This window comes from Rhinolophus sinicus, chromosome 7 (genome assembly GCF_057876585.1).
Source record: "Rhinolophus sinicus isolate RSI-liver-muscle chromosome 7, RSI-T2T, whole genome shotgun sequence".
Lineage (NCBI taxonomy): Eukaryota > Metazoa > Chordata > Mammalia > Chiroptera > Rhinolophidae > Rhinolophus > Rhinolophus sinicus.
The window spans coordinates 16784130-16810770 of record NC_142507.1 but is presented as its reverse complement, the minus strand read 5'-3'; the positions used below and the strand labels follow the sequence as shown (position 1 = coordinate 16810770).

The window sequence follows — 26641 nt, the reverse complement described above, 5'->3', positions numbered from 1 at the left end:
TTTGCACACACCTCCGATCACCCTGGCAACACATAGCACAACCTCCAGTGAGAAAGCCCAGCCCAAGTCGCCCTAGTTACACCCGCCGCCGAAGGTATCCATCACCACCAGATACCCTAATACACGCTCATTCATATTCATTTTCAGTGTCATTCTCTCTCTCTTCGTCTTTCCAAAGACTCCTAACCAGACTGGCCGATCCTCTTCAGTGGCGCTCCTTTTCATTCATCCTCTCCCACCAGCACCACCAGCACCACCAGCACCACCAGCACCACCAGCACCACCAGCACAACTAGCACCAGCACAACCACCACACACACACACACACACACACACACACACCCCTACGCAGACAGCCCACTCCACTTTTCAGACGCCCACCTCCTACACACACCCCTCCCCTACACACACACACACACACACACACCCCTACGCAGACAGCCCACTCCACTTTTCAGACGCCCACCTCCTACACACACCCCTCCCCTAAACACACTTCCACCCACTCACCATCTGTAGCCTCCCTTCCGCCCCTTCCCCCCCCCGCCCCGCTTCGCCCGCCAGGCTTCCCCTCCCCGAGAAGCGGACCCTCACAGTGGGAGGCAGGGACCCCCGCCAGACGCTCGGGTCCGGCGCGCCGCACTGACCTCTGCCCGCCCCGGAAACTAACAAAGGCGGCGCGCGAGTCCAGACCCCAGAGCGGCGAGCGGCGAGCGGCGAGGCGACCGCGGTGCTGGCGAGCCTGGGCCGGGCCGGTGAGCGCCGCCGGTAGGGGGCTGCTCCGGAGTCAGGAGGCGGCGGCGCCGGAAGACGCGGATCTCTGGCCGCGCGCGCCGCTCGGACGCCGCCGGCACCATGGGCTGCTGTAACGGGCGCTGCTCGCTCATCGGCCTCTGCGCGCTGCAGCTGGTGAGTGCCCCGCGCGCCCCAAACCCTACCGGTCCCAGCCCTGGGACCCGCCTCCCAGCCGCCTCCGCCGATCCGCAGCTGCGGGCGCGAGCCGGGCGGGCGGGCCGGGCGCTCCCGCCGGCCCCCGAGCTCCCCGCCGCGCGGACTCGCACTGCCCTCCCGCTGCGGGCACTCGCCGGCGGGTCGCGTCTCCCCGAGGGAGGGCGCGCTCTGCCTCTTGGTCCCGCGCGCGGGGCTTCACAGCGCTCCCGCCGGGCGTCGCCACGAGGTCCTGGGGCTGCTGCGGAGGCGCTGGGAGTGAGCGGTTTCCCCGCCCTTGGGTTGCAACTGGCTTTAGCATCCTCCGCATCCCTGCTGAAGTTTCACGGGCGGCTCCCGGGCTCTTTCTTCTTGAGATAATTCCAGTAATGTTGTTTAATGAGAAGGTGGCTGGGAATGTCCAGGTTCTGAAGACACACGATCAGCTTCAACTCTTAGTTGGTGGTTCTTACTTTCAGCAGGTTGAAAAGTGGTGGATCTCCCGGAAGGAGGTCTGGCTGGCTGTGTGTTTTTAAACAGAGTATTTCAGCCCCTGCTCTTCCAGTTTCGCTCTAGATTTTGTTGAAATGCTGCATGTGCAGACAGCGACAGACTGACAGCTGTCATTACGGAGAGAACAGAGTGAAAGGCTCCTTTGGCGCGGTGTCTTGCAGAGGGAGGGCAAGACCAGAGTAAAAGGGCTTGCAGTGTGGAGCGAATGCTTTTCTTAACATATGTCCTAGTGGGACCTAGACTGGCCCTGTGGTCTATTCCGCTGTCACTTGAGGTCAAAGCCACAGAACTTTTGTGTCAGACTTTTGTGTGTAAGATATTAAGAGACATTTCCCTTTTATTACACTTAAGGCAGACTCTAGATGCTCTGCCAAGCTTTCTTCAAAGTGCTTTTTGTTTTTTAAAATCACAAACATTAACTCGCATATTTTGACTAGCAAGAGGAAAACGCTATTCAGTGAACTTTACTGATTAATGTCAACCTTTGCAAGACTCATGAACTGAGGAGATAAAATAATGCTCTTTCTTTAATAGTCCTTGTTCCCATGGATATTTTTATAGAAAGATCCCACATTTCGCTTGCCTCAGATTTCCACTCTCTCATAAAAACCTCACCTTACATGTGCTTCCCTATTGTTTACTAAATATGTGCATAGTTCACGTATTTATAGATTTGAAATCAGTGGCTACTTTTGTTTAAATCTAAGGGACATTTCCTTCACTCCTGTTAAATAGGAAGTATTTTATAGCGATTTTTCAAAAAAAAATTAAAAATTCACGTGAACATGAATGTTTTCTTTAAAAACATAGGCCAGAGGATAATTTCCACTTTGGTTATTAGAAATGGACATGGTTTCTAAATTGGAAACACTGAATAAATTCAAGTCAACCCTTGAATATGCAAGATGGTAGATAGACACATTGGGTTGTATAATCCCAATGTTATTAGAAATGGACATGGTTTCTAAATTGGAAACACTGAATAAATTCAAGTCAACTCTTGAATATGCAAGATGGTAGGTAGACACATTGGGTTGTATAATCCCAGTGTTATTAGAAGTGGACATGGTTTCTAAATTGGAAACACTGAATAAATTCAAGTCAACTCTTGAATATGCAAGATGGTAGGTAGACACATTGGGTTGTATGATCTTTAATGGCATAATTATTTCCCTTTTATGTGGAAGTAAAGGGTTTTTGATACAATGGATTTATCAATGCAATTATGATTTCCTTAGCCGGCACTGTAATATTTCTGATGATAATGTGTTTGGTGTTTCATCTTTCAGCCTGGAATGCCCCTACTTTCCACATATACCTTCTCAGTTGATACAAATTCAACTTACTCTTGAAAGCTTATTTCAAAATTCCACTTTCTCTGTGAAGTCTTCCCTAGTGCTCCAGGTAAAATCAATCACTTGTTTTTCTTAAATCTCATAACACTTTGCTGAGTTCCTCTGTTGGAATACATTTCATCCCCTTCAATTATTTTGTTATTTCCACGTCTCTCATCACTAGACTGTAAGCAACCTAAGGATAAGCGTCAAACATTATTCATCTTTGCAGACCCTGCTAGTCCTTAGGAGCACTCAGATTAGGAGCTGAAACATTTACTGAATTTACAATAATAATGAATATTTGCAATCCATATAGGCTTTTCGCATAAACATTGTTTTATTTTACTCCTAAAATTATCTTCTGAGGAAGGTCCCCATTTCACTTGTTGGCAGATGACAAAGGTGATACTCATAGAGTTAAACAACTTTTCCAGATCAATAATTTTGATATGGTAGAGATTTCTATAGAGACAGTGAGGTGATAATAAACATTTAATTGGATCTCAAACAAAACATTCATGTTTATATTACATTATTATATAATACATTATATATATTATTTATCTAAGAATGTACAGCCTTCATTTGACAAATAGTAATAATAATAATAAGTAGTGCTCTTAAATGGAAATTCTATATAGCCAGATAATTCTGACCAAAACCTTTTGTTGAATTTGATGAACTCTTGATTCTGTAGTTCTGACACAAATGCTGGTTAATATTTTTATTTACTTTGAGGAGTAATAGGAAAGTGAAACAAGGAAGCCAATATTGGAATTTTACTGTATCAATGACATGATAATGGTTTGCAACCTTGGGAACTTTCCCCGGGATGAAATTCAAAACTGCCGCCACCTCCTACCCTCTAAACTGAGAGCAAGAAGAGACTGAAGAAAGAGGCAGACGACTCCAGAATGGCAGGTGGCAGGTTCAGTAAGCAAGGGAATTTACCTACCAGGCTTGGTGGCTGCAAGACGAGTAGATTTCTGCACACCCTCTACCCCCTGAAGCTTAAAAGTTTATACAGTGGCCTTGATGGGGCTCAGTCACAAATACTGTCCAGATGGCCTCAACAACACATTGCTCTCTCAAGGCTGCGTCCCTGAAATGGCTCCCACTGTGGAAACTGTGGGCACACTGTACATTCCAAGGAAACGAGAGCGTGAGGACCCTCTGATTCCCCTGGCTCAGCTCCAGGGTCATCAGGTCTTCGTGATGACCTTCTCCAATGCCTGAGCAGGAATCTTTGGTGAATTAAGCTTCCAAAAAACAATGAAAAGTTTTTATTATCTCATTCACATTTCATCCAAACCACCCTCCAGAGTGAAACATCACCCTGGCAAATATAATTTGATATAAATTATCATTTTTAGGCTAGTGTATTTGCATGAGCTCTGGTGTGGAAATCTCAGTCTTCTTTCTACTTTCTTCATTCCATTGCTGGCCATCTCCCATCAATATTTTTTCTCCAAACTTCTACTCCTAAGCAAATTTGTGTGTTTGCCCCAGATTTTACATTCATGTGTATAATTCTGCTAGATGAATTGAAAGAGAAAGTGAAAAGCACAAATGCATACCCATAGAAAACTATGCAAAGTAAATCTTTTTTGAAAAAGCAATTCATCACTGCGTAACAGATTCATCAAGTCATCCAAGAACTTTTAAATATATTTTTTTGTAAGGATTGTTTTGGTTTTAGAATAATGTATATTCTATACTTGTGCAATCTAGAAATAAAAAAAGAAACACCTGATCATATGCTTTTAGTAAATTAGTTTTTGTTGCCACATTTAAATGAGTCTTAATTGCCCGTTTTTAAGGTCTGAAATTACTCGTCATGTCATTTCAGAGTCATTTTCTTATAGTGGTCTCACGGAAGTGTTGAACTAAGGTTCACAGACATTGTTCCTACAGAGCTTTAGACATCCTCTCGACATCAAAGCGTTCTGACTCAGACACACTCAACAAAATTTTGTCCCTGGATATTGTTTTTACCAGAGCGATCTATTTCATGGTGCAGCACTTCACGGGAGGTGGCAGTCATATTCCTATTAGACCTAATAATCAGTGCAACAAAATTAAAAACTTTGACTTTACATTCTAGAGTAACAGGAATCTTTAAAAGAGTTATAGAACACAAGCAGCTTTTATGTTTTAAAACATAAAAGTCAGTCCATAGAGGACTGACGGGCTGTATGTTTATATTTGAGAGAACATCCTCTGAAATTAAAGAAAACTAGTATTTTTTCTTTTCTCACAGTGAAAATCAAGGGGACTTAACTTTCTCTCCATCACATTCAAAGCATCTTGTGATCACACTGTAATGCTGAGATCAAATGTTGGCAGGTGTGCGCGTGTTGGTGGTGTAGTTGTTACCACATGTTGTTAAACTAAGTTTTAGGAAATGTGATACTCACCTGTCATAGATATTTGGCACTAGATGCAGAAATACATTCCCCTTAATATGTAGATATACTGATACTCTTGCTTTAACATATTTTTAATTTTAATAGCTCTTTCTCTTCTGCTGTGCAACATAATTCGTAATCATTCAGTTTCCTTTCTTTTTCTATATCTAAATACTCGGGTTCATCTCATGAAACTTAGAAAAGGTTAGTGAACTTAAAATTATGGCTAATAGTGAGACTTCGTATAATATGAATGGTATTGAAATTATTACAATATTCTGCATTAGCCAATTTTTCTGTAAATCCAGATCCATTTATAGCTCTCGTTATATTTAAGTGTACATTCAGAGTATTGAATTTGCCTAGGAAATATTGTATTCTTATGGTCTTGTTATGGTTTGAATTTGAATTGTATCGCCGCAAAATTCTTATGTTGAAGTCCTATCCCCTAATAACTCAGAATCTGTCCTTATTTGGAAAAAGGGTCATTGCAAATGTAATTGGTTAAGATGAAGTCATATTGGCATAGGGTGGGCCTCCAATCCGACATAACTGGTGTCTTTATATAAAGGGAAAATTTGGACACAGGCATACTCAAAGGAAGGACACCATGTGAAATGAGGCAGAGATCAGGGTGATGCTTCTACAAGCCAAGGAAAACCAAAGATTTCCAGGAAACCGCCAGCAGCTAGAGGAGAGACATGGAACAGATTCTCTCTCACATCCCACAGAAGGAACCAACCCTACCACCATCTTGATATGAAACACCTGGCCTCCAGAACCCCGAGACAATACATTTTTGTGGGTTAAGCCACTCAATTTGTGGTACCTTGTTATGGTGCTCCTGCAAATGAATACAGGTCTTTGATTTTGTTGTATTCATTGGACACTAATCACATGTTTCTTTGTGTTTATCTCTTTGCGTGTGTGGTGTTTCTTTTTACTATGTTTTAAGTCCACAAAGGGCTAAGACTTTGGTTTGCTCACAGAATCTTCCACTATACTCTGCATGGAGTAAGCGCTCAGGAAATATTTGGAGAATGAATGAATGTGTAAGTGAAGAGCTAAACTTTCTTTATGTGGCAGGCATTGTTCAAGGTACTTTTATATCTATGAAATCATGCACTCATTTTAGAGACTCAGAAAGTGAGACAAAAAGAGTTGAAATAACATTCCGAGACCATACACCTGGGAAATGATGGAACTGGGGTTCAGACTTGAGTCTACACTCTCTTTGCTGTGTTCTGTGCTTCCTGTACTTGAAATAACCAACAACATCCAACAAATGTACATGGAGTTCCTGAGGATTGGGTGTGCAGGTGTGATCTATTCAGATGCAGACCTGCTCTTAACGGAGTTTATATCTGAGTAGAAGGGCTGTCAGTAAGTATGCAAGCAACGATTCCCTACTTGCAAATACTGGTAAGTGCCATTAAGGTTATAAAAAGTGTAATGTACTCAGGGAAGTGGGGAGCGATCTTCTGAGATGGGTGGTGTGGTCAGGACGACTTCTCAGAAATTGGAAGCTAAATGTGAAAAGATGGGCAGGAGTCAGTCATGCAAAAGGAGGGGAACCATTCTAAGCAAAGGAAACCAAATATGCAAAGACGCCAGTTCTGAAAGAGCATGGTGTGTCCTCTATGTGACAGGAGTCTGGTGTGGCTAGGGTGCAGTCTCTGAGGGAGAGAGTGTGCAATGAGAGGGCACTGGGCACATGTAGTGGCTCCCGATTTCATTTAAAGAGCAATGGGAATCCATTTTAAATCCAATGGAGCATTTTAAAAAGTCATAGTATCATCTGTCTTGTGTTTCAGAATACCCTCATTGCTGAGTAGAAAAGAGATTAGAGGAAAAGAGAGGAAATGGGAGACAGGATGCTCTTCTATTATTTTGAACAAGAGTCAGATACCTGTAATAACAGAACAGATGGGGGAAGGATGAACTTGAGACATGATTTAGGAGTAAAAAGCCTAGGATTTGCTGAGGGGTTGACTTACACATCCTGTGTAACAGAATGTAATGTGGGGCTTTTTACTGAAAGCTGGAAAATTGGGTGTTGTGAGGGTTGGGGTGGAGCAGGGCTGTCTGGAGATAAGAGTTCGTTTTAGATGCTCTACGGTTCTGATACCTAAGGCCAAGTAGCTGTCAGGTATGTGAGCTTAGAACTCAGAGGACAAGATTGGACTGGATATTCAGAATTGGGAATCATGAGCGTTATTGGTATTTAAAGCCCTGGCTGGATGAGCTCATCTTGAGAGAGTATGTAAAGATAGATGAGAACACTACTGAAAACAGGGCTCAAAGTTTTGAATGTGAATTTTGGGGAGACCATTTGGCAAATACTTGATAAAGTTACAGTGGACCTTCTTTCTTAGGTGCATCAAAAATTCATGCTTTTACCCACCATCAACACTAATTGCTGTTAATGTGTGTGAATTATCATGCATTCACAACAGAATATAACGTTAGACTAAAAAATATCACTTTAGAGAATGATGTCATAGGAATGGCGGCAGCGAGGTGTTCTTCTTGAGTTCTCCTCTGGAACTTACCAAATTGAACATCTATAACCCATCAAAGAACTCTGCTCATCACACAGAACTGCTAAGTGAGTTGTACAAGGATTACTTGAAGGGCCCAGCTAAAGAGGCACAAGATTCAAGACACCCAGAAGCCAACTCCAGACCAGACCAGGTTTGACCTACAAGTGACACACCCAGAGGGAATTCTCTACAGCACAAGAGGCCATAGGGGCCAAGCCTCATTTGAATGGTCAGCCCTCATGCAGCAGAACATCCACTGTGGGCAGAACCAAGTCTCACAGCTAGTCAGCCTAGGAGTCAATGCCACCTACTGACAAGCCAAATGCAATTAAAGATCAATTTTAACAGGACAATATACACAACACAAGAGTCACCTTTGGAGGACATGCACAGGAGAACATGGAAATGGTGCTAGTCAAATATAAAGGACACAAACTACATAAGATAACCAAGCAAAATCTAAGAACCCTAGAGGATCTACCTAATTCATCGAGGCAAACACAGAGAGTCAGCCAGAATGGGGAAACAAAGAAACATGCCCCAAATAAAAGAACAGAAGAAACCTCCTGAATTGGAACCAAATGAAATAAAGGTAACCAACCTATCAGAGACAGAGTTTAGAACACTGATGATAAGAAAGTGTAAGGAGCTTAGTGACGACATAAAGAAGGATAGAGAAATCATAATGAACAACCAGTTAGAACTAAAGAACACAATAACTGAAATAAAGAACTCACTTGAAGGAATTACCAGCAGGTCAGATGAAGCAAAGTATCGAATCAGCGACTTAGAAGACAAGTTAGCAGAGATCACCCAAACAGAACAACAAAAAGAAAAAAGAATAAAAAACAGTGAAGATGGTTTAAGAGACCTCTGGGATAACATCAAGCACAACAACATGCACATCATAGAAATACCAGAAGGTGAAGAGAGGAAGCAAGGGATCGAGAACACATTTGAAGTAATAATGTCAGAAAACGTCCCTAACCTGGTGAAGGAAACCAACATACAAGCCCAGGAAGTGCAGAGAGATCCAAAAAGGATAAACCCAGACAGGTCCACACCAAAACATGTTGTAGTTAAAATGGCAAAGGTTAAAGACAAAGAGAGAATCCTAAAAGCAGCAAGAGAAAGACAGAGGGTTACATACAAGGGAACTCCTATTAGCCGATCAAATGACGTTTCTACAGAAACATTGCAGGCCAGGAGGGAGTGGCAGGAGGTACTCAAAGTGATGGAAAACAAAGGTCTACAACCTAGATTGCATTATCCAGCAAGGCTATCATTTAAAATTAAAGGAGAGATAAAGAGCTTCCTAGAAAAGAATAAACTAAAGGAATTTATTACCTCCAAGCCAGCAATGCAGGAAACATTAAAAGGGATTCTGAACACAGAAGAAAGATGAAAACAATCTAACTACAAATTTGAAAAATGGCAATAACTATATACCTATCAATAATCACTTTAAATGTAAATGGATTAAATGCTCCAATCAAGAGACATAGGGTGGCTGAGTGGATAAGAAAGCAAGACCCTTGTATATGCTGTATACAAGAGACTCACTTCAGATCAAAAGACACACACAGGCTGAAAGTGAAGGGTTGGAATAAGATATTTCATGCAAATGGAAATGAGAAAAAAGCTGGAGTTGCAATACTTATATCTGACAAAATAGACTTTAAAATGAAGAATATATTAAAAGACAAAGATGGGCACTATATAATAATAAAGGGATCAATCCGTCAAGAGGATATAACCATAGTAAGCATCTATTCACCCAACATAGGAGCACTTAAATATATAAAACAGATATGGACTGACATAAAGACAGAGATCAACAGTAACACTATCATAGTAGGGGACTTCAACACACCTCTGACAACAAGGGACAGGTCTTCCAAACAGAAAATCAATATGGAAACAACAGCCTTAAATGACACATTGGACCACTTGGATTTAATGGATACTTTCAGAGCATTTCACTGCAAAGCTGCAGAATACACGTTCTTCTCAAGCGCACATGGAACATTTTCCAAGATAGACCACATGTTAGGCCACAAAACAAGTCTTGATAAATTTAAGAAAATTGAAATCATACCAATTAATTTCTCTGACCACAGTGCTCTGAAATTAGAAATGAACTACAGGAAAAAAAACACTGGAAGACAAATCAATTCGTGGAGACTGAATAACATGTTACTAAATAATGAATGGGTCAACCATGAGATCAAGGAAGAGATCAAAAGATATCTCGAGACAAATGAAAATGAAAACACGATGACCCAAAATCTATAGGATGCAGTGAAAGCAATCCTAAGAAGGAAATTCATAGCATTGCAGGCCTATCTAAAGAAACAAAAAAAATCACTAATCAAGAGTTCATCTTCACACTTAAGGGATCTGGAAAAACAATAGCAAAATAAGCCCGAAGTGAGTACAAGGAAGGAGATAATAAAGATCACAGTGGAAGTAAATGAAATAGAAACCAGAAAAACAATACAAAAGATCAATGAATCCTAGAGTTGGTTTTTAGAGAAGATAAACAAAATCGACAAACCTTTAGCCAGACTCATTAAAAAAAAGAAAGAGAGGACCCAAATTAATCAAATCAGAAATGAAAGAGGAAAAGTGACAACAGACACCACAGAAATACAAAAAATTTTAAGAAGTTACTATGAGCATCTATATGCCAACAAATTTGACAATCCGGAAGAAATGGACAATTTTCTAGAAGCATACAACCTTCCAAGGCTAACTCAAGAAGAAACAGAAAACCTGAATAGACTGATTACCACCAGGGAAATTGAATCAGTAATCAACAATCTCCCAACAAACAAAAGCCCTGGACCAGATGGCTTTACAGGTTCTTTTTACAAAACATTCAAAAAATGAATTATCCCTATTATCCTCAAGCTATTCCAAAAAATCCAGAAGGAGGGAAGTCTCCCAAACACTTTTTACGAGGCTACTATCACCCTGATCCCCAAATCAGACAAAGACACTACAAAAAAAGAAAACCACAGGCTGATATCTCTAATGAACATAGATGCAAAATCCTCAACAAAATATTACCGAACAGAATTCAGCAATACTTTAAAAAGATCATACACCATGATGAAGTGGATTCATCCCTGGTGTGCAAGAGTGGTTCAACATCAGCAAATCAATTAATGTGATACATAACATTTACAAAATGAAAAATAAAAAACATATGATCATATCAATAGATGCAGAAAAAGCATTTGACAAAATCCAGCAGCCATTTATGATAGAAACTCTTAAGAAAGTGGGAATAATAGGACCATATCTCAACATAATAAAGGCCATATATGATAAACCCACAGCTAATATACTCAATGGGGAAAAACTAAAACCATTCCCCTTAAGATCAGGAACAAGGCAAGGTTGCCCAGTTTCTCCACTTCTGCTCAACATAATGCTGGAAGTTCTAGCCACAGCCATCAGACAAGAAAAAGAAAAGAAAGGCATCCAAATTGGTAAGGAGGAAGTTAAATTGTCATTATATGCAGGTGACACGATACTGTATATAGAGAACCCCCAAAACTCCACCAAAAAACTGTTAGCACTGATAAATCAGTTTAGTAAAGTAGCAGGATACAAAATTAAAATTCAAAAATCAGTTGCATTTGTATTTACCAAAAATAAAATATCAGAAGTAGAAATTAAGAAAACAATCCCATTTACAATCACTTTAAAGACAATAAAATGCCTGGGAATAAATTTAACCAAAGAAGTAAAAGATCTGTACTCAGAAAATTATAAGACATTGAAGAGAGAAATTAAAGAAGATACAAATAGATAGAAACACATACCGTGCTCATGGATAGGAAGAATTAATATAGTTAAAATGTCCATACTGCCTAAGGCAATATACAGATTCAACGCAATTCCTATCAAACTACCAAGGACATTTTTCACAGAAATAGAACATATAATCCTAAAATTTATAGGGAACCATAAAAGACCCTAGATAGCCTCGGCAATCTTGAGAAATAAGAACAAAGTGGAAGGTATAACGTTGCCTGACATCAAATTATACTACAAGGCTACAGTAATCAAAACAGAATGGTACTGGCATGAAAACAGACACATAGATCAATGGAATAGAATAGAGAGCCCAGAAATAAATCCATGCCTATATGGTCATTTAATCTATGACAATGGAAGCAAGAATTTACAGTGGGGTAAAAACAGTCTATTCAATGAATGGTGCTGGGAAACCTGGACAAGACACATGCAAAAAATGAAGCCAGACCACCTCCTTACACCATATACAAGAATAAATTCAAAATGACTTAAAGACTTAAATGTAAGATCTGAAACCATAAAGTTTCTAGAACAAAATGCAGGAAAAAACTTTACAGATATTACCCGGAGTAAGATTTTTACTCATATATCCCTTGGGCAAGGGAAATAAGAGAAAAAATAAACACGTGAGATTACATCAAATTAAAAAGCTTTTTCACAGCAAAGGAGCATCAATAAAACAAAAAGGGTTCCTACTGAAAGGGAGAAGATATTTGCCAATGATATATCCAATAAGGGGTTAATATCACAAATTTATAAAAAACTCAACTCCAAAAAAACAAACAACCCAATTGAAAAATGGGCAGAGGACATGAAGAGACATTTTTCTAAAAAGGATGAACAGATGGCAAACAGACATATGAAAAAATACTCAGCCTCACTAATCACTAGAGAAATACAAATAAAAACCACAATGAGATACCACCTCACCTCAATTAAAATGGCTATTATCAATAAATCAACAAACAACAAGTGCTGGCAAGGATGTGGAGAAAAGGGAATCCTTGTGCACTGTTGGTGGGATTGCAGATTGGTGCAGCCACTATGGAAAACAGTATGGAGGTATCTCAAAAATCTGAAAATGGAATTACCTTATGACCCAGCAATTCAACTCCTAGATATGTAACCAGAGAAATCCAAAACTCCAATTCAAAAAAATTTATGCACCCTATGTTTACTGCAGCACTATACACAATAGTCAAGACATGGAAACAACCGAAATGCCCATCGTTAGACGACTGGATTAAGAAACCATGGTACGTTTATACACTGGAGTATTACGCTGCCATATGGAAGAATGAAATCTTATCATTTGCAACAATATGGATGGACCTAGAGAACATTATGTTAAGTGAAATAAGTCAGACAGAGAAAGACAAATACCATATGATCTCACTTATATGTGGAATCTAAAGAAAAGAATAAATGAATGAACTAATCAGAAACAGTCTCAGAGACATAGAGGAAAACTGAGAGTTGCTAAATGGGAGGGAGAGGTCGGGATAAGGGGGAAGGTGAGGGGATTAGAAAGCACAATCGGTAATCACAAGATTGCCACTGGGATACGAAAGTCAATTTGTAGAATGTAACCAATAATGTTGTAAAGATTTTATAGGGAATCCGATGGACATTTGTCTCATTGGGGAGACCACCTCAGGGATGATGTAGATGCCTGATCACTGCAGTGTACACCTGAAGGTGAAGCTGAACAATAATGAATGTCAACTACAATTTAATCTATCTATCTATCTATCTATCTATCTATCTATCTATCTATCTATCTATCTATCTATCTATCTCTATATATCTATCTATATATCTATCTATATATCTATCTATCATCTATCTATCATCTATCTATCTATCATCTATCTATCTATCTATCTATCTATCTATCTATCTATCAATCATCTATCTATCAATCATCTATCTATCTATCTATACACACAAGAAGCAGAGTACAGAATTAGGAATAGAGTCAGTGGAAATGTAATGGCTGTGTGCGATGTCAGAGGGGTAGTGGATGGCGGTAGGGGTGTTGTCACTGTGGGAGGGATATAAATGATAAATGTCTAACTATTACATGGTTTTGTGCACCTGAAACTAATAAAAAATATTTAAAAAGCAAAAGATTACACTTTATCCATGATTAGTATTCAACATGCCAGTTAAATGGTAGTGCAAGCAGTGACACATGACACAAACTATCTGATTTACATTTTTAATGTGAAATATTTTGCAAAGATACTAAAATGAGACATAGCCCTAAATGCTCTTTAATGGAAAATTCTTATCTTAGGTTTAGGAAGAGTATGAGAGCACAGAGATTTTAAGATGGGCATAGTAAAATATATATGTATATATGATGACAGCATTGAGTCCTACTTGATGACATGAGGTAGGGAAAGTGAAACCCTTGAACTAGTAGATTGCTGGTAAGAGAATCACCAGTTCCTTGATTCGGAAGGGAAGCAAGGGTCTGTTGGGAAAAGGAGATGAGGCCGGTGGGCATCAGGGGTTGAGGTTACTGACAAGGGGTCTGGATGCAAGGACTGGGTGGTCCATTTTTAAGGGAAGCAGAGATGCAATTATGGCAGTGTTTATGATTTTGTTCTTTCTTTTTGCTAGGTTTTTTTTTTTTTTTTTTTTTTTTTTTGGTCTCTTCTGCCTACAGAACCACTTATTTTCCTGATTAATTGTATTCCTGAATTATTAAGTAGAATTAAATGTTTGAATGTCTTCTCTCCACTCCTTCCACAGGTACTTGCATTAGGAATTGTTTCATACAGACACCCAGTTCCTTTATTAACAATAAGTATGAGAATAGGATTTTAGCGATCAGATTCTCATAAGAGATATGAGCTCAGTGGATGTGATGATAAGTCATAAATGTATTTCTGACAGTTTCTCTCTGTTCTAGTAATTAGAGACGTGGTTGTACTTTGGTATTGATTAATATGTTGAATAGTAAGTGCTTGCATTTGGGAAGGTCCAGGCTGTAGAGGTTGACTGGTTAAATTAGTTAATTAGGGTACAAATAGGAATGGTCTACACTCAAGTTATGTATCCTGTACTGATAACTTGCTGTAAGGGATCATAATGAAGATAATGGGAAATACGCAATTCTTGTTGATGGAAATTCTTTATCAATTTGTATTTAAAATATAAGTTCTTGATGAGGGAGCTGTTCAAATTATAGTTCATGAAAGGTAACGTAGCTTAGATTTGCAGGGTCCTCAAGAGATTATCTAGACCTGTCTTCAGCACCTTCACAGGGCTGTTCGTGACTCTTTAATACTGACAACTCTCCTGTTGATTGTTTATTTTTAAAGTAGATTTATTTATTTACTAATTTATAAATTATAGTTGTCATTCAATTTTATATCAGTTTCAGGTGTACAGCATAGTGGTTAGAGATTTATGTTATTTAGCTTCCTCATATAAGTGAGATCATAGGTGTTTCTCTTTCAGAATCTGACTTATTTCAGTTAGCTAATACCTTCTAGGTCCATTCATGTTGTTGCAAATGGTAAGATTTTATTCTTTTAATGGCTGAGTAATATTCCATTGTATATATGTACCACATCTTCTTTATCTAATCGTCTGTTGATGGGCAATTAGGTTGCTTCCATATCTTGGCTATCATAAATAAAACTGCAGTGAACATAGGAGTGCATATATCTTTTTGAATTAATGTTTTGGATTTCTTCGGATAAATACCCCGATATCAAACTATACTACAAGGCTATAGTAATTAAAACAGCCTGGTACTGGCATAAAAATAGACACATAGATCAATGGAACAGAATAGAGAGCTCAGAAATGAATCCACACTTTATTGTCAATTAATTTATGACAAAGGAGGCAAGAATATACAGTGGGGTAAAGATAATCTATTCAGTAAATTATGTTGGGAAAACTGGACAAATACATGCAAAAAAAAAAAAAATGGAACTAGACCATCTACTTATACCATATGCAAGAATAACTCAAAAATGGATTAAAGACTTAAATGTAAGACCCGAAACCATAAAACTCCTGGAAGAAAACATAAAATTCCTGTTGATCCTTAAATATCTCTGAAAGTGGAATTTTTGATTGTTAGCAAAGTCTCCTTCTATCTAAATTGAATTTCTTGTGCTTCAAATTCTATCCTATCTCGTATACTTTTGCCTTTTATCTAGATAATGAGTAGCAGATGGAGGCAGTGATGTACTGGAGCTGGCTCGTACCATCTGGGGAAAGTCCCCTGTCACATTTCCAGAAATTCTGCAATTCAGTTGTTAAACACAGCCTTTATTAAACATTAATTATATACATTTAAAATTATCTTAAAAACAAAGGTAATAAATATTCAAAACTCAATGCTTCCTAATTATTTTTACTTCACTGTACTGTTGTCTGTGTTCCAGGGGTTAGTCTCCATCTATTGTATCGTATGGTAGAAATTCTACGTAACACAGTGCTATTGCTCATCTCCTTCCAACTCCGCATCTAGTGGCATCATGTTGGTAACTAAAGCTTTAAATACACAAACACCACAAGTCAGGACCTCCTCCCACCCGTCAGAGCCAGTTATTAAACATTTACCACCATGTGTCTGATTTTTATTTTCAAAATACCAATATTCACTCCTTTTATATCGTAGCTTTAGGATCTCCCTGAGCATTGTAGTTGATAATTGATTTGTGATTAAATGGTCCAGAATTGATAATGGTTCATAGATTTCACTTTCACGTGACTGGCTGGGCTCTGGAATCCCTCACTATGAGGGAAAGTCATGTCTTCTTAGTGGGTGTTGATTGAGTCCCATGAGCGAGCGAGGACTTGCTCCAATGCCCCGCTGTGGAGACCTGTCCACATTATTGGTACTAATTAGCTCCTTCCACAGGGATGTCAAGTAATCAATGGTGAAAAGATGAAAACACCTTAAATCACATCTGGTTCTTCCAGGCTTCCAAGCTTCAATTTTCCATTCTCCCCACATTGAAATACTAAATATTCCATCTTGAAGGAGGCTGTGGAAGGTGATTTACTTGAGAACACACTAAAAGCTCTTGGCTCGTAAGATGTATTTTCTGCATTTTAATCAAATCATTGTTACAAACAATATGCAATACAATCCTACAGTCCCTCGGTTGCCTTATTTCATTCTTATAACATTTTCCTGAAGCAGATATTAACATATTCCCATTTACAGATGAGAAGACCGAAATGTGGAGACATAAGCGATATATTGAAATCATATGATATGAGTTAAGGCATCAGAAATGGAGAAATGTGGATCACAGAATTTTGTGTGTTACCTTATGACTGGATTAAAAGAGAGTTGTTTTTCTGGGCTCAGGCGAAACCCATTGGAAAGAATAATTATTTTAGCAATTTCTCCACATAAAATATAATTTATAAAGTATGATTCAGGTGACTTGAGTAATAAGAAGAGACATTGTAATTCCTGAAACAGCTCGTTTCCTTACATTTCTGTTAGTAGAAGATAGCTTTCCTCAAGATTGAAATCTATTTTTAAAGTATGAAGACACCCCAGGAGACATCCCAATTTACCCTGAGACAAAATAATGAACTAAAGAATTCATCAGACCAAAGTATGTGCAATCTTTGCATGCTCTAAGTTCTTCAACAGATGAGCCACTTCTGACAATGCTTTCACCGTCCAGATACAATCTGCTAATACCAGCGGGACCTCTCCTCACAAGTATCCTCTCTCTCTCTAAAAGTTGAAGCCTCAAATTCTATTTGCTCTCTGATGGGAAGCTCTACTTTGGCCTTGGAATGTATGATTGTTAAAGATCTGAAAGTTGCAGCCACACTGTTGACTCAGTGTTTTAAACGAAGTGCCAATTAGGGGAAAGCATTAGATGAAGCCGCTGAGCCATTAGGAAGCCTGCAAAGCTCCCTTACCAGTCTTTCCTTCTGAAAGATTGCTGTGGTTGGAAATACACAGATGGCGTCCTCGTGGATCTGCCCTTCACAGTGGTTCTCTGGAAGCATTTCACAAGCAGGAGACTTAACGTTTTGAAACATTTCGTAGATTGCGTCATACAGAGGAACACTGGCCATCTATTATTAATGTTTGTTTGACTAGTCCAAAATGTCTTTATATACTTTTTCACTCTCTCATTACTGATGATACTTTGATTGGAAGACAGAGGTTTTGAGGAGATTGACTTAAGATGTAAGTAATAACTCAATTTTCTTTGATGACAACACAAAGTACAGACTATTGATTTTCTTAGTATATTTTTCCCTATTGATGACGAACCAGGTTGGTATTCGAAAAAATATGTGTGGATTCTACTCAAGCTGCTTAATTTCTGTCCCATTATATTGAGGAAATAATAATTTCATATTTTAAAAGACCACACCAAAGCTGAAGAGATAATTATATTTCTTATATTTTTAGTCATTGTAAAATTTAATTTGATTTTCAAATGTTGATTAATTACCAATAAAAGGTTTAAAATGCCCTTGGGAGAACTGTATTTAAACCTCTTTTTATAAATAGAAATACACTTCTGCAGTCAATTGTATCTTGCATTACATTTAATTGAGCGGTAATCTGACATTTAGATTGGTGTCAAGCATCACCTGCAATGGCCATGTGCTTCCCGTGACCCAAAAAGAAAGAAAAGTGATGGAGAACCGTTATCCCAGAGGCATCAGAATACACTGATGGATGGTTAAGTGCTGTGTAGCCAAAGTTTTTTTCGAGGTGCTCGGAGTACTGGAGGCTGAATCACAGGGGGAATTCACAACTAGAAGGCATGATTAGTGCTGTAGGAGCAACATTTCATGTGATGCAACTGAACCCAAGATATCAGCAGAAAGTCAGATGACATTAGAAATACCTTGTCTGGATTGAACTAAATGTGAGTGAAACGACAGTGCAGGAAATTATGGCAACTTTTATAAGTTTCATCTGTAAGCCTAAGGAATGACATCATTGAACATTTCTGGGAGTTTCTGATATCTGGAATTATTTTCTTCTACTACATTCAAGTGTACGGGCAATGGTGTTTGGGGCACGATTAAATTACAGATTTATGTAGAAACTACATTAGGTACAGTGATAACAATTTGCAAGACAGGCTGGGAGATAAATAAAGATCTGAGCAATAATAAACCACAGACAAAAGGTGAATCATCGATGTCATATTCTTAAGCAGCAACTATTGGAATGCATAAATATAGGCATGATGTGTAGCAATCCACTCTTGTCTGCATTGATCGGAGATATTAAAACAAAGGACTATGATAGTTTCATATTTCTCATAGTGAAGTATTTTGTGAAATGTACAGTCAAAGGGAATGATAATCAGGAAATAGTCCAGAAGGAGAAGAGAAGGCATTCAGATTATTGAGCCCTCGTGGTGCATTATTAGTACCACAAGGAGCTGTCTTGGAACGTTGAAAGGAAAATGTGCTCCCCGACCCCTGATGCCACTTCTTTCTCCCTGGAATCGTTGTTGCAGTTGGTAAGTTCCGACACACCCCAGTCCTGAGTCAATACTGATAGAGTCAGTACAGTACATGTATCGTGATGTTCAGCTCTTCAATTGGTTGCCGTTAAGACTTTCCATCATATACTTAAACCTCTTTTTGTCAGAAGCAGAAAGAATTAATGATAACAATATATCAAGGCAGCTTACAGAGAAAAGAAACTTGGACCCATTACCATGGACCCTTGTTACTCCTTCCTTACCCACTTGGTTCCCAAGCTTTCTTGGTGGTTCCAAAGGTCTGACAAGTGCTAACTCATGATTCAACCCTATATCCTTGGAGCAGGCCTACCATATATTAAGATGCAGTTGATGTTAACTTAGCATCATGTTTATCTACATCTGTGACTTGTGCTGCCGGCATCAATCTCTTCCTACTGGGAGAAATGCACACTGTGGTTTATAGACTGGTCTTCATTATAAAGCACCTTTACCCTGCAAACCCCGCTGCAGCTGGATCTGTTCAGCTGTCCATTGTGATGCTAAATTTGTAACGTGAACGTGTCTGTGCCTCTGCTCCTGTGAGCACAGTGTGCCTATGTCACACCATGAATTCTCAGTGGTATTTTTGTGAGTGTGACACTTATGGAGACTCTCAAAGGCCACCTGGAGCGGTATGTTTTATGATTTGGACTTTTCCACCCATATGGCTAAGAAAGGAGCCATGTGACATTCCCAACACAGCTATTTCCTTGACAAAAGAGAAAAGTGATATCGGAAACCTGCGCCTTATGGCAGCACACAGTGCACGAAACAGAAGCATAACAGGTACAATTACCAGACAACTACTTTGACATTAATTTAAGTGTGTAAGTCATCAATTCGTAACTGTTGACTTCTCAATCATTGTTTAAAGTCACTACCATGCGCTTGTCTCTTTCCACTACTTCATTTGCTTTTCTCTCCATAGCAAAGCCAGGGCAGTGACTGCTGCATAATTACTCTCTTCTACAAAATGGTAGGAGTGATCAAATTCCATAAACACTTTGTCTGAACAAGATGCATCGGAAGGTTATGGAAGATTTTGGGAATTATTTCTATGAAGATTTGAAGACGAGACTAGATCGTAGCTACTTTTGTCCAAAAGAATAGATACAGCCTGTATTAGCCAGTGTTCTCCAAAAAGCAGAATATATACGCATGTATCCTATTAAATGTATACATGAGGAGGTTTATTATAGGAATTGGTTTACATGATAATGACAGCTGAGAAGTCCCACCGTCTGCCGTCTGCAAGCTGGAGAACCAGGAGAGCTGGCGGTGTAATTCAGTCTGAGTCTGAGGACCTCAGATCCAGGAGGACTGATGTCCAAGGGCAGGAGCAGATGGATGTCCCAGCTCAATCAAACAGAGACAGTAAATTCTGCTTTCCTCTGCCCTTTGGTTCTATTCCGGCCATCAGTGGAATGGATGATGCCACCAGATTTCCTGAGGGAGATCTTTACTCAGTCCACTGCTTAAGTGCTAAACTCTTCCCAGAGTCACCCTCACGGCCACACCTAGAAATAATGTTTTATCAGTTACCTGGGCACCCTTTCACCCAGTCAAGTTGGCACATAAAATTAATCAAAACAGCCATTATCAGAGGCAGAGAATTAAACCATGCAGCTTTTCAGTAAACATTTACAGACACGCAATAGGTACATAAAATGGCAAAGCAAACATTTTGGACATTTGTTTATTTTTCAAATTGTAAATTTGAAATACTGCTGTTTTCACTTAAATGTGATATAAAGCATATTTTATGCTTTAATCATGTCTTTGAACTAGTTCCCTTCTCTTTCTTTATTCACACTTAAGTTGTAACACTCTAAATTAGAATCTCTGGGAGCTCTAATGAAAGTTCTTTGGTTACATTATTTTTCAGGGCACATTTTCATTTTATATGTGGCATCAAAACTGTTTCAGATTTGGAGGCACGAGGAAATTTAAAACCATTCCAAACTTTTAATATTGTACGATGCCTTCCCAATCAGTCTGGCTTGACATTTTAAGTGTCTGAAAATCACGGGATACAAATATACACCGTAATTCCTGCATTTATCATATATGACCACAGTGAAAATAAACAGGACGCTGGGGACATCTTTCTAAGGATATTCCATGCCTCAGAAAACTGATTTGAATCGAGTTCTATTTACTACGAAGGGAGCTCAGTCTTTCTTTCGCTCCCTCCTGCCTTTCTCTCTCCTTTCATCATCCACTCCTCTCTCTCTCTATCCGTCCTTATGCTCATCGTGTCATATATTTGTTTTCTACTTACTTTCTATTAACTTTGCGTAGAGGAGAGAAGTGAGTTTGAAAGGTCAATAATATACTACATAATAGCATATATGTTTCCTCAGTGCTAATTCACTTTTGGACATTATTAAATTGATGAAACCAGTGCTATTTTGAGTGCAATCCAGAGATTGATGTCTGTATACAAACTTCACTTTTCTAATCTGCAAGGAGGTAAGTAATTAAGTAAGCGTTTAGAAACATTTACAGCAATTTGAGTTTATCACAACATTCAAGTGTCTGACCATTATCCTAGGAATTTGTTTTTATTTTATTTCACAAAAGTTTTGTCAACAAGTGATTGAATTTTATATTTAAAGCCAGTTCCTTTATTACAGAGTGAGAAGCACAAGTTCAGATACTGAGTGTTTAGTAACAAATCTCACATAAAAAGACATTGAGAGGGAAATAGTTGCTGGGGTTGAATTAGCAGTTCAACAATGTTAGGGTTCTAGGCTGGCATTTCTGGAATTCTCTTGGTCTTCTACCCTGGTTACAATACACCTTCAACAGTTCCAAGCCTCATGTTTCCACATGTAGATATTCAACACGGAAGGAAGTGAGCAGATGGAAAAGAGCCTTTCCCCTTCTGTAGCTCTGAGTTCATCTGGACAGATAACCTTTTCCAGATTTTTCCCATATTTAATTCATCAGAATTGGGTCACCTTCCCTCCCTGGACCCATCCCTGCAGACTGTGCCAAGGCCATGTCCAGCATGACTCATCCCCTGGGAAGGACACCTACCAGTATGGACACAGCCAGGGTCCTATCAGCAAGAAGGACTAGGGAATGGATGTTCTGCACATTTCTCTAAAGACCTAAAGTATCAGGAATTGACATCACCATGGAGAATGTTTCATTAAGTGGGGAGTATAAGAATAGCTGAACTTCATAGATACCTGTTACACTAGGGATTTTACATAATTCTTCATATTTTGTGCAATGGCTCTACACGTAGTCAATGTTACCCCTATTTTACAGATCGTGAAAATGAGGCATAGAGAGGTTAAGTATCTTGTCCAAGGTCACATCACTGGGAGGTAAATCAGAGCTGGGAATCCAGCCCTGCATCGTGAATGTCTAGACCCAGGTTCTCTCTACTGTGTTACAAAGACTATTTTTGTTTGGTGCCCATTGGGTGGCGAGATGATGTACGTGAAGTCAGAAACCTGGGCAGGTCTGACCCAGGGAGAATGACTTGAGAAATGCCCTCTTTTAAATAGTTAATGTGAAATATCTTAACATTCTAAGTACACTTATTGGATTTTTGGCACGTGGGTATACACTGTTTTCTTACCTGATCACAAAAATGTGAGCCCTCTTTGCTGCTGTCTGAAGAGTACCTCCTTATACAACAGTTGTCACTGTCATGGAGGCCCCAGCAGTCAAAGTCCCCATTTCTTGTCGTGGAGTGGGACTTAATACGTAGACAGATGTATTCTCTGTATTCTGCAAACTATAAAATAGAAAACTCTTGCTCAGTAAACCCCTGTGCATGGTGGATAAGTGTAGCTTGAAACTTTACTATTACGGCAATACTGTACATCAGAGGGCTTACCTAGGCTTTCGTGGGCTTCCAAAAACTATTTTGAACCCAAAAGAGTGCCAAATAACCGTCTTTCAAACAGTTCTTTGGAACAAAGCTCTTTGGTAAACTGAAAATTGCCCCGTTTATGGAATTCTCTCTTGATTTTATAGTTTCCCATATTCTAATTCCATAGAAAATTACTTTTGAGAAAAATTGGGCAATGCTTTTCTAGAGTGGTCCATTTTTTTTTTTTTTTTTTTTTCATTTGACTGGTTAGTGGAGCATACAATCCTAATTATCTTTGACCATGTTCTTTTCTACAGGTGATATCCTGTTCTAGTCTGTATAACAAAGAATGGCCAAGTTTAAAAGGCTGTGAAAATAAGCTTTGGAACATTCATCTTCAGTATTCAAATATGTAGATTTCATTGTTACATTTCTGAAAATTTTAGCAGTCATCAAGCCATATAGGTCCATCTGAAGATACAAGGTCTGACAATTAGGTTCGCAGACTCATCCTAGAAAAAGTGCTAAAAACCTCATTGCTGAATGTCACTATGGTCATTTTTGGGTACTCATCTTGGGTAGCTATGCACCAACGCCAGTGCCTAGTCCACCCTTCAAAGCGATTTTGGAACTCCTTCAGGAATGGCCATCAGAGAGAGCTGTCTTCCTATTACCCTTATTGTCCTGAATGGCATCAAAATGTCTTCCTTTCAATATTTCCTTTATCTTCGGGTAAAGAAAGTAGTCATTGGGGGCCAGATCAGGTGAGTAGGGAGGGTGTTCCAATACAGTTATTTGTTTACTGGCTAAAAACTCCCTCGCAGACAGTGCCGTGTGAGCTGGTGCATTGTCGTGATGCAAGAGCCATGAGTTGTTGGCGAAAAGTTCAGATCGTCTAACTTTTTCATGCAGACTTTTCATCACTTCCAAATAGTAAACTCGGTTAATTGTTTGTCCATTTGGTACAAATTCATAATGAATAATCCCTCTGATATCAAAAAAGGTTAACAACATTGTTGAAACAAGTTCGCAAAATTGTCAGACCTCGTATGTTTTTTCTATAACACTCATGTATTGTCAATTATACTCTACTGTACATTACTTTGGATCAGTAACTTTGACCTGCATGGCACTGGATAATGCTCATTAATGTCACTGACACTGTGTTTGGATGGACAATGCCAGCATGTACATCATGCATAACTACACATTCTTATCAGAGTCACTATTTGATGACAAGTTACAAAAGCAAAACTTGGGTTTTTATGACTTCTTATGAAATGGTGACTGATAAAATTTGCATGTATTTTAGGTTAAGCAAAATAAGAGTAATACTTTATGCTGATGTATGAATAATGGAAACCAATTTAATTAATTAATTTTATTTTGGCTCTTGTGGAGGTCAGCATGTTTTTTCCATTGTTTGCTAACCAAAATATCAAATTTTAACTTTGAGGACATACTGTAATATTGGTATTGAAATATCAAGGGGTGGGTGGCTACATTGAAGTTTAGAAATAATTTATTTTTACTGTTCTTTTGAAAATCTGTGAAGTGAATACAAGTTGCTATTAAAAACATAGCTAATATATTTTTGAAGAATTTTATTGAAATATAGCTAACATACAATATTATATTAGTTTCAGGTGTATACCATAGTTATTCAACACTTATATACCGAAAGATGTGCTCACTTTGATAAGTCCAGCAACTGTCTGACTCTGTACAACACTATCATAATATTATTGATTATATTCCCTATGCTGTACGTTACATCCCTATGACTTGTTTTATACCTGGAAATTTGGACCTCTTATTCCTCTTCACATTCCACCCCCCCTTATAAATTTTTCAGTAACAGTAGACATTCAATATTATTTTATATTAATTTTGGGTGTACAGTATAGTGGTTAGACATTCATATAATTTAAGAAGTGATCCCCCTGACTAGTCTAGAACCCATCTGCTACTATACATAGTTATTACCATAATACTGACTATATTTCCTATGCTTTGCTTTACATCCCCATGACTATTTTGTAACTACCAATTTGTGCTTCTTTCACCCTGCCCCCAACCCCTCCCATCTGTCACTTCAATAAATCTAGTACCCATCTGACACTGTACATAGTTATTAAAATATTATTGACTATATTCCTTATGCTATACTCTACATCCCCATAACTACTCGTACTTTGTAACAATTAATTTTTACTTCTCAATCCCTTCTTTTTTCACCCATGCCCCCAAGCCCCTTTTTATGTGGCAACCATCAAAATGTTTTTTGTATCTGTGAGTTCATTTCTGTTTTGTAAGTTAATTTTGTTCTTTATAGTCCACATATAAGTGAAATTACATTGCATCTGTCTTTCTCTATCTGACACTCCGCTCAGCACAATATTTTCTAGGTTGATCCATGCCACCGCAGGTGGCAAGAACCCATCGTCTTCCATGGCCAAGCAATATTCCATTATGTATATGCGTATGTACCACCTTCTTTTTATCCATTCTTCCGTTGATGGACATCCAGTCTGCCTCCACATCTTGGCCATTGTAAACAATGCTGCAGTGAACATATGGATGCACCCATCCCTTAAAGTGGCATTTTTGGGATTCTTCGGATAAATACCCTGAAGTGGGATTACTGGGTCCTTCATTGTCTCTTCTTATAGCCTTTGTTTTAAAGTCTATTTTGTCTAGTATAAGTATTGCTACCCAAGCTTTATTTTATTTTATTTTTTTAAATTTCCAATTTCATGAAATCTCTTTTTCCATCTCTTTACTTTCTGTCTGTGTGTGTCTTTCAATATGAAGTGAGTCTCTTGTAAGGGTTTTGTTATCTTCTCCATTCAGCCCTCCTAAGTCTTCAGATTGGAGAATTTATATCATTTACACTGAAAGTGATTGTTGAGAGATAATGTAGCTACTGTCATTTTATTATTCATAATTTGGTTTCTTTTTTTCTGTGTTAAACTGAAAGATTTAACATTCTAACATTCCTTGTCATACTGGTTAGGTGGTGAAGCACTCCTTCAGCTTTTTCTTGTCTGGGAAGCTCTATCTGTCCTTTGATTTTAAATGAAAGTCTTCCTGGGTACAGTGGTCTTGGTGTTAGGTCCTTGCTTTTCATCACATTGAATACAAGTATTTCCTGCCAATCTCTTCTGACCTGCAAAGTTTCTGTTGAGAAATCAGCTAACAGTCTTATGGGAACTCCCATTTGAGTTACTACTTGCCTTAGTCTGGCTGCTTTTAGGATTCTCTCTTTACCTTTAATGTTTTTTATTATAATTATGCATATTGGTGTGGTCCTGTTTGGGACTTTCTGTACTTCCTGGACTTGTATGTCTATTTCGTTCACCAGGTTAGGAAAGTTTTCAGTCATTATTTTTTCAAATAGGTTCTCAATGCCTTGCTTTCTCCCTTCTTCTTCTGGTATCCCTATGATGTGGATGTCATGCTTGATGTTGTATCAGAGGTCTCTTAAACTACCCTCGTTTTTGTTTTTTTTTTCTTTTTACTGATCCAGTTGGGTGTTTTGTGCTACCTTGTCTTCCAAATTGCTGATTTGGTTCTGGCTTCATCTGGTCTGCTGGTGATTCCTTCTTCATTTTAGTTATTGTATTCTTCACTTTGGGCTAGTTCTTTTTTATGGTTTCTATGTCCTTTTTTGTGCTTGCTATCTCTCTGTTGTAGTTCTCACTAAGTTCCTTGAGCATGTTTATAACCATTGTTTTGAATTCTGTCTCTAATA

The 26641-nt window shown here is 38.7% G+C and overlaps 1 protein-coding gene across 1 annotated transcript in view; it reads right to left on the bottom strand.

Annotated features, from left to right (window-relative positions):
• LOC141568658 (uncharacterized) overlaps positions 1 to 26641 on the bottom strand; it is a 72276-nt gene that overhangs the window by 5857 nt on the left and 39778 nt on the right. The window contains exon 2 of the mRNA XM_088799740.1: positions 648 to 1144. Within this exon, the coding sequence (XP_088655866.1) occupies positions 648 to 1144 (497 nt within the window). The remainder of the gene's footprint in view (positions 1 to 647; positions 1145 to 26641) is intronic.